Raw genomic sequence first — 8,507 nt, 5'->3', positions numbered from 1 at the left:
CTGATCCGTCCTTTGATTGTCTTCCGTTGGGCTTGTCCTCTGATCCCCCGACTTTTCGTGTTAATAGTTGGGTGAAACCGAGTCACTTTTATGTCCTCATTAAATCAGTGAAATATTCCAGTTATTAATAGTTGGTTCCGAAATGGTTCTTTAAATCGGAACTTGAGCCAGAGAGTGGTGTAGCATTAGCTGCAGCTAGCCTTCGATAGCTATGTGGTGTACGTGCTACTTTATTATAAACCCCGGCGTTTCTACCGTTTTTAAATCAATAGAATTTCAAAGCCTTTCTGAACATATGTATTGTTATTATTTGTTGGTGACGGCAGCTTCCTGTCGATGTCTTGTTGCGTTCACTCTATGCAGATGACACTCAGCTGTTTGTGATCATTTAAGCAGTTTAACCGCGATCGTTGATCAATGACAGCGTGATCCTTTAAGCCTCATTGATCCGGTCGCCTGTCAGAAGCAGAACCGGTTTTCAGTCGTGGCTTAAGCCCCGCCTACTGAGCCTCTGGGCTCATCCAACCAGAAGTGTGTGTTCGCCTCCCGTTGGAACCCGTTGAGCGGACCTGGTTTTTGTGTCGACTCGATGACGCGTTGTGATTCGTGGACACACTCACCAGTAGCCGACAGCGGCGCCGCACTGCTGACCTCCTCCTGCTCCTCCTCCTGCTCCTCCTCCTCGCCCTGTGAAGGCACAGGAAATTCTCCTCATTTTCTCCGAAGGTGTGACCTACTTCTGGTTCACACCAGGCCACTGATGCAGGAGCAGGTGAGAAGGCGCAGAGGGAGAACGCCTCTCCTTCAGGAAGGGAAACGTTTCAGATGAGGAGGAGATACGGCAATATTACCTCCTCCTTCTGCTCCTTGGCACTGACAGAAGAGGAGCGGGACTCCTGTAAAACAGAACATCTGGATTTATTTCCTGCTGGTTCATCCAGAGACAGGAAAGGGTCACCTGTCAACAGGTGTGCAACTCTCACCTGCCTGATTCTGAAATCATTTAAACACGAATAAATAATAAAATAAAAAACTACCTTCTTCTTCTTCTTCTTTTTATCCTTCTTCTTCTTCTTCTTTTTGTCATCCTCACTGTCAGAAGAAGATGATGATGAAGAGGAGGAGGAGGAGGAGGAGGAAGAAGAACTGGAGTCCTGTGAAAGAAGAAGATGAGCTAGACGTTTAACCTCAACAATCTGGGAGGGGGGAGGGGGGGGTGGAGACAGAGAGTCCACCAGGGACCACCTACAGCAGCTACAGGTGAGACCCGCCTGGCTGGGGAGGAGAGGGAGGTGAGCTCTGATTGGCTGAAACGCACCTGTGGATCCTTTAGACTTGTTTTTACTTTCTGCCCTGATTGGTCGTTTAACTAAAACACATTGGACACAAGAAAAGCTGCACAATATCCTGATGCGTACCTTCTTCTTCTTCATCTTCTTCTTTTTCTTCTTCCTCTTCCTCCTCTTCTCCTCCTCCTCGCTGTCGGAGGATGAACTCTCCGATGAGGAGGAAGACTCCTGCAGAAGGTTCAGATATGAGTTGTTTTGGCTCCACCTTTGATTGAAAGAAGAACCTTTCATACCTTCTTCTTCTTCTTCTTTTTCTTCCTCTTCTTCCTCTTCTTCTCTTCCTGTAAGGTAACGGCGTTTTAATAAACACCTTTGTGATGTAAACTTGTTCAAACCCTAACCTGAACTGGGACTTCATCGAAACCACATTAAATATAAATGTAAACCAGTAACGACCAGATTCTGAGACCAGTTTGACCTTTAACCCTGCTTCCATGTTCAGGTGTTGCTGCAAGGCTCTGGCGAGGGGCGGGGCTGACCTCTGCTCAGGTAACCGGTCTTATTGGTAAGGAGGTCGTGACGAAGGGCCTACATCAGTTCACCAGGATGCTAAGCTTGATGCTAAGCTAACCAGGCTGCAGAACCGAGGGTTCTATAAACACCTGAGCCAGGTGGAGGCGTGGTCAGCGTGACCACGCCTCCAAAGCTCAACGCACTTTCAGATTTTGCTTCACCTGAGGAGAAAGTCAGGAAAAGCAGGTCAGGTGTGTCAGGAGGAGGAGCGTGCACGTGAGTCAGAGGCTCGTCCACGTGACCTGGCTTCTGTTGGAATAGACGGCAGAGGAATGACTGGAATGTGGGTGGGGCCATCAGGTAAGTGACAGGAGGACGACACACCCTGTGATGAATAAAGGTTTGTTTGAAAGGGAACGCACACACACACCTACACACACACACACACACACCTACACACACACTTACACACACACACACACACACACACACACACACAGACACACACACACTCCTACACACACACACCTACACACACACACACACACACACACACCTACACACACACTTACACACACACACACACACACCTACACACACACACACACACCTACACACACACACCTACACACACACACGCACACACACAAACCAAAATGAGAATGGGAATCAGTTTTTAGTGATTTAAATAAAAAATATAAATCCATAAATATATATATATATATATATATATCCAGAAGTCAGCCCCGCCCCCTTTAGAGCCAGGTATAACACCTGAATAGAAACAGGACTAAAGTTTAAACTGGTTTCTGGTCACACAGCTGATGCTGATCGGCTGATCGAACGCTCTGATTGGTCCGTGCACGATGCTGCGGTCTGCGTGTGATATTGTTAACGCACACTAACGCTGGTGGGTCGACGTCAACCAACATTATTGTGGTCGCGTCTGAAAGCGTACCTCGCTGTCTGAGGAGGAGGAAGAGGAGGAGGAGGTGGAGGAAGAGGAGGAGCTGGAATCCTGTTGACAGAGAAAGGTGTGACTCAGTTCTGTAAATACTGAACTGAGTAGTTGATCAGGACAAAATGGAGGCTGCTGAATCAGTAGGCGAGGTGGTGGGCGTGTCCCGCCAGCGACGGGACACGCCCACCACCTCAGCTAAGCAGGGTTAACTGATCCTCATGTCAGAATTCTGTAAATCAGCAACTCATAAAAACCCACGAGGGATTTCATCCTGGATGAGAGGAGGAGCAGAAACGCTCCACGTCGTTCAGAGAGGTGAAGATGATCTCACACACACCTTCTTCTTCTTCTTCTTCTTCTTCTTCGTCTTCTTCGTCTTCTTGTCTTTCTTCTCAATAACTTCGTCATCACTGACCCCAGAGGAGGAAGAGCTGTCACATGTGTACATCTCCTAGTGAGAGAGAAGACACAACAATCACACAACCAACACACAAAACAACACACACTAATCACACAAACCAACACACATCCCTATTTTCTCAGATGTAAAGTGCATTATTAATGATTTATTGCTATTATTATTATTTATTATTAGTATTATTATGTATTATGTATTTATTAATTATTATGTATTTATTGTTTAGTATTTATTATTATTTTATTATTAATTATTATTAATTATTATTTTATTTAGTTATTATTATTATTTATTAGTAATTATTTTATTTAGTTATTATTATTAATTAGTATTTATTATTTTATGTAGTTATTATTATTAATTATTATTTATTATTTTATTTAGTTATTATTATTAATTATTAATTATTATTTATTAATTATTATTTTATTTATTTATTTATTATTATTATCATTATTGCTTCCATTCCATCGCTCTCCTCATGACGAGCTCTTGTGAAGGTCATTCAATGATAACTGATAAACGATTGTCTCTGACCTCTTCTGCCGGATCCCCGGGCTGACTCATGTCTCCGTCCACCTTGCTCTGGTCTTCAGGTTCTGCTTCCTCTGCCGGGGGGGCCGGGGGGGCCGCCGCTGGCTGCTCCACACCTGCAGCATCAGCTCCACCTGGAGCGACGTGACGGGGAGCAACACTTTATAGAGCCAGAAGAGTTTATGATGAAACACTTCCTGAAGCAGACATCATGACCCCCCCCCCCCCATCATCGTCATAGAAACCGCTCTGGAACCACCGACGGGATTGTTTTCCTTCCCTCTTTAGCTGTTGGAATAAAGAAAGACACCTGCGAGCTGCCGGGCCAATCGAACAATCACAAAGAGAGCCCACCTGTGAGGGGGGGGGGCTCCATTCGGTCCCGACTGCTCCTTGCTCCAGGAAGCCACGACTCCTCTCACAGGCGCTTCAAGAAATATTTTATAGTTCCATGGGTGGGGCAGCAGGCGGAAGGTCACCAAAAGAAAAGTCAGACGCTTCCTTTCTCAAGCCTCTGAAATCAAAAACGACGTTTAACGGATCAACTCACATATTCCAATAGCGATAGTTGTCTTTTTATTTAACTAATTTATTTTACTATTTGCTTTCGCTGACATTTTCTTTTTAAGGTTTCTTTTATTTTGAAACAGAAGGCTGTGTCAGGTGGGTGGGGCTCAGGCTTACCTGTCCAAACAGGTAGAGCTTGTTTCTGTTCCTGCAGAGTCCAGATCTGCTCTTTAATCTACAGGTCAACAATGAAAGTGATTTTAGTTATTGATGGTTTATTAACCAAAACACCAAAAACATATCAGTTGATTAAAGATGTTTAATCTTTGAGCAGCTCAGAACCGAATGACGTCAGAGTCACAGAGGTTATGAATGTAATCATTTATTAACCACAAAAACACGGGTTTAAATTATTTAATGCTGCTGATCTCCCCCTAGAGGTTAGAAAAGGTCATTGTTATTTGAGGCCTGTCGAACTTCTGTTTGGTCCACGCGAGTTTCCGTAGTTTAAAAGTCGATCCTGAATGGGAATTCATACTTTCACCAATAAAAGTAACGATATACTGTAATACTTTAATAATAATTAATTTAAAAAATATATATACATACATATACACATGGCTAAATTTCAATACAAAATGTCCGATAAAACACTAAACGTAAGACTTGTGAAATATAGCGATTCTGTATAGTGAATGATTTTATTTTGAAATTCTCCAGGAAACGCTTTGACGTCACAGGAAGCTAGCTGCATGAAATTCATAAGTTATCTTTTACATTGTGTTTTATGAACGACTTTTATCGTCTACTTGAACTTTAAAATGTCGCTGAACCACTTAGCATAGTTAGCTTAGTTAGCTTAGTTAGGCCGCCGGACGGACGGCTAACTCTGAGCCGACTTTAGCCCGTGTCGCGCCCCGCGTGATGCCGCTGGGGAGACCTCTGTCCGGGGCTAACGGGTCCGTGTCTCCCTGCGGGACCAGCGTGAAGCTATGGCGGCGAGCTAAATGCTAGGCGGGTCGCTGGGCGCCACCATGCCGAGCCAGGCGGCATCCGGGACCGTGCTGCTGGCGCTGTGGGTCGCTCTGGGTCGGTGCGTTCCGCCTGCGGGGCCGGGCTGTGACAATGGAAAGGTTCGGTCCGGTTCGGTTCGGTTCGTGCCTTGTCACCATTGCTTCAGGTTAAGGAGCATTTTTATAAGTATTTCCGTGTGTGTGTGTGTGTGTGCGTGCGTGCGTGCTTGCGTGTGTTAGCTCTATTTGGACCGGGACCTGCCGGATGCAGCTGTTCATTGGGAATGTCCAACGTCTCCCTGGACCGCGACGGTAACTATGGAAACCGCCTCCTCGGGCGCGCTCTGGTGCACCCCGTTCTTGGGGGAACCCGGAGAGAACCCACGCAGAGAACACGGGGAGGAATCGAACCCAGAACCTTCTGAAGAGACTGCGCCGCCCACTGCGCCGCCCACTGCGCCGCCCCGGTCACAAAGCAGTCGCTGCTCAGGTGATCTAACGCGTCCCTCTGTCCACAGAGACATCCCAGCGTGGACACGGTCCATCACCCTGAGGTGAGTCAGCGATTCATCAATCGATCTGTAACGTCTTTGTCACCTTTGACCCCGGAACAACCTGACCTGATGTTCTACAGCACGCCCACACCAGAACTGGGTTGGAGCGTCCGAGTTGATTGATTGATTGATTGATTGGTTGGTTGGTTGGTTACCAGGGTTACCATGCTTGTTTTCTTTCACCACAGCGAGTCCGGCTGATCTGCATGGACCAGGATGTTTCCTACAACCGTTCCATTCCCAACAGGTAAGACCACCGGAACCGCAGGGTAGGGTACCTGTGTAGTACCTGTGTAGTACACGTAGGGTACCCGTGTACTGCATGTCGGGTACCTGTGTAGTACCTGTGTAGTACACGTAGGGTACCCGTGTACTGCATGTAGGGTACCTGTGTAGTACCTGTAGTACCTGTAGTGTAACAGAAGGTACCCACTCTTAAAGTACTGTGTGTGTTGCAGTGGAGCGCACCGACCAATCAGGGCAGAGAGTGGCGAGTACCTGTACTGCCCTCCTCAGCGGTGGATCAATAATTTACACGTGAGTCAACGCGGACTCTGACCTCAAGACCAGGTCACAATTTGTTGTTTGTCATGAAACCAATCAGGCCACGCCCACTGATGATGTCATGACATCAGGGCGGGGCCTTTAGGTCAGAGGTTCTAGAACTTGAAACGACCCGATGCGCCGCGCCCTGCAGCCATGGCAACGCTTAATGTGCACGCGTGCTGTAGGGGGCGCCACTGAGCTATTACACAGCACCTGCAATACAACCGAGGAGGGGGCGGAGTCCCGCTGCTGCTCACCTGTCTGTCTTCCAGCATGCGGCGACCGTCCTCCTCTTCCATCCCTGCGCTCCGTCCCAGGAACGCCGTCTCCTGTCCGTCCTGGGACGCTCCTGTCTGTCCAACTACGTCCTCACGCCACACCATCAGCTGAGCCAACAGCGGGTGAGCGGAGGCCCCGTCAGCAGGCGACACGTCCAGGGGGTCTAATCTGGTGCTGGTTTAATCTGGGTCCTGATGGTTTAATCCGGGTCCTGATGGTTTAATCTGGGTCCTGATGGTTTAATCTGGGTCCTGAGGGTTTAATCCGGGTCCTGCTGGTTTAATCCGGGTCCTGATGGTTTAATCTGGGTCCTGAGGGTTTAATCTGGGTCCTGCCGGTTTAATCTGGGTCCTGATGGTTTAATCTGGGTCCTGAGGGTTTAATCTGGGTCCTGCTGGTTTAATCTGGGTCCTGATGGTTTAATCTGGGTCCTGAGGGTTTAATCTGGGTCCTGCCGGTTTAATCTGGGTCCTGATGGTTTAATCTGGGTCCTGCTGGTTTAATCTGGGTCCTGCTGGTTTAATCCGGGTCCTGCCGGTTTAATCTGGGTTCTACTGGTTTAATCTGGGTCCTGCTGGTTTAATCTGGGTTCTGCTGGTTTAATCTGGGTTCTACCGGTTTAATCTGGATTCTACTGGTTTAATCTGGGTTCTACTGGTTTAATCTGGGTTCTACTGGCTTAATCTGGGTTCTACTGGTTTATATCTGGGTTCTACTGGTTTTCTTCACTGTCCTTGTGACTCATCTGTACTCAACGAACACCAAGCTAAGCTAATGTTAGCAGCAGCAACGATCTGACTAAGTGCACATGAGAAGTGAACTCTGAGGTCGATGATGTCATCGACGAGACGAGTCTGTGGTTAAATATCTGAACGCTGCACGTAGAGACTTCCTGTTTGTAGCTCAGAAGCTAGCGTGATGCTAACATGACGCCGATTAGCCTGTGTTTGATGTTTGTTCTCTGTTTAGCCAATAGCCTTGGTTTCCTGGGCTCGTACCTTGGAGCTGTCCACGGTGGCCGTCTCGGACGCCTGTGATTGGCTGGAGACCACGACGTCCACATCAAACGGGTCCGGAGGCGTGAGGCCAAGCTGGCGGTACGACTACCTGCTGACCAGGTCGGCTGAGCAGGAACCGGAGGAACCGCCAGGAAGCAGGAAGGTCCGGAGACTCGGGTTCTTTCGTACGCCGATGACCAGCGTCTCTATATCCGAGTCTGAGATGTGACTGCCGACCCCCCCCAGGAGGCCGTAAGGAGGTGCTGCCAGGAGGTCATCACCAAGTCCAACAGGGAGGCCAAAGTCCGGCCAGTCAGAGCGGAACACAACAACGGGACCATACGGGACGTCCAGAACCTCAGCAGGACTCTTGGACCGCCGGCAGGTTCCCCTCCAGGGAACCGGACGACTATCCAGTCCAACACTCAGAACACAGACCGGCCCCGGCCTGCCGGGTCAGACGCACTCAGAACTCAAAGCCCAAATGCTGGTCCGATAAAGCATGGGCACCCATCCGGGACAGGGACTCGGACCCGCAGCTCCAAATACGAAGCTTCAGACCCTCCAGGAGTTCTGAAGGAGGGTGATGAAGCCGTCGCATTGAAAGAGAGAGCGTTCTCCCGGTCCGCCTCTCAGCAGAACCCAGGTCCAGCCACCGACCCGCCCAGCAAGGACTCGGAGGTGAGCGGGAGGTTCTCCAGGACCCAGAGGTCGGACGAGGCGGTCTGGGCGGCGGCGGCGCTGGGCTTCCTGCTGGTTCTGCTGACCCTGTCGGTTCTTCACACACGCCTGTACCGCCAGTGGAGGACGGCGCCGAGTCTGTACTGGACCGACCCACAGCTGGGCTACGACAGCGTGGCAGGTGTGGGGGCGGGGACACGGTGGTCCAATCAGG

The 8,507-nt window shown here is 49.0% G+C and overlaps 2 protein-coding genes across 2 annotated transcripts in view; one reads left to right on the top strand and one right to left on the bottom strand.

The window, feature by feature from the left end:
* The window catches only part of LOC137901629 (cylicin-2), a 9,454-nt gene extending 5,363 nt beyond the window's left edge, over positions 1–4,091 (bottom strand). The window contains exons 1-8 of the mRNA XM_068745673.1: positions 4,070–4,091; positions 3,719–3,849; positions 3,101–3,214; positions 2,761–2,820; positions 1,583–1,630; positions 1,419–1,517; positions 1,038–1,154; positions 621–687 (exon numbers count right to left, since the gene is read on the bottom strand). Coding sequence (XP_068601774.1) covers positions 621–687; positions 1,038–1,154; positions 1,419–1,517; positions 1,583–1,630; positions 2,761–2,820; positions 3,101–3,214; positions 3,719–3,849; positions 4,070–4,091 — 658 coding nt within the window. The remainder of the gene's footprint in view (positions 1–620; positions 688–1,037; positions 1,155–1,418; positions 1,518–1,582; positions 1,631–2,760; positions 2,821–3,100; positions 3,215–3,718; positions 3,850–4,069) is intronic.
* Positions 4,092–5,256: 1,165 nt separating this feature from the next.
* LOC137901617 (uncharacterized) lies at positions 5,257–8,297 on the top strand. Its single transcript, XM_068745662.1, has 9 exons — positions 5,257–5,355; positions 5,476–5,547; positions 5,754–5,789; positions 5,978–6,036; positions 6,248–6,326; positions 6,608–6,736; positions 7,584–7,775; positions 7,859–8,195; positions 8,281–8,297. Exons 1-9 carry the CDS (start codon positions 5,257–5,259, stop codon positions 8,295–8,297), a joined length of 1,020 nt encoding a protein of 339 aa, XP_068601763.1.
* The last annotated feature ends 210 nt before the right edge of the window (positions 8,298–8,507 follow it).

Source organism: Brachionichthys hirsutus, chromosome 11, assembly GCF_040956055.1.
Source record: "Brachionichthys hirsutus isolate HB-005 chromosome 11, CSIRO-AGI_Bhir_v1, whole genome shotgun sequence".
Taxonomy (NCBI): domain Eukaryota; kingdom Metazoa; phylum Chordata; class Actinopteri; order Lophiiformes; family Brachionichthyidae; genus Brachionichthys; species Brachionichthys hirsutus.
The sequence above is the reverse complement of the archived record's forward strand: the minus strand, read 5'-3'. Positions and strand labels throughout refer to the sequence as shown.

Bases quoted from the DNA above. Each gene is read 5' to 3' on its own strand.
- LOC137901617 (XM_068745662.1), top strand. From the start codon at position 5,257: ATGCCGAGCCAGGCGGCATCCGGGACCGTGCTGCTGGCGCTGTGGGTC. The intron at 5,548-5,753 runs GTAACTATGGAA...CTCTGTCCACAG, and splicing joins CGTCTCCCTGGACCGCGACG to AGACATCCCAGCGTGGACAC. The intron at 6,037-6,247 runs GTAAGACCACCG...TGTGTGTTGCAG, and splicing joins AACCGTTCCATTCCCAACAG to TGGAGCGCACCGACCAATCA.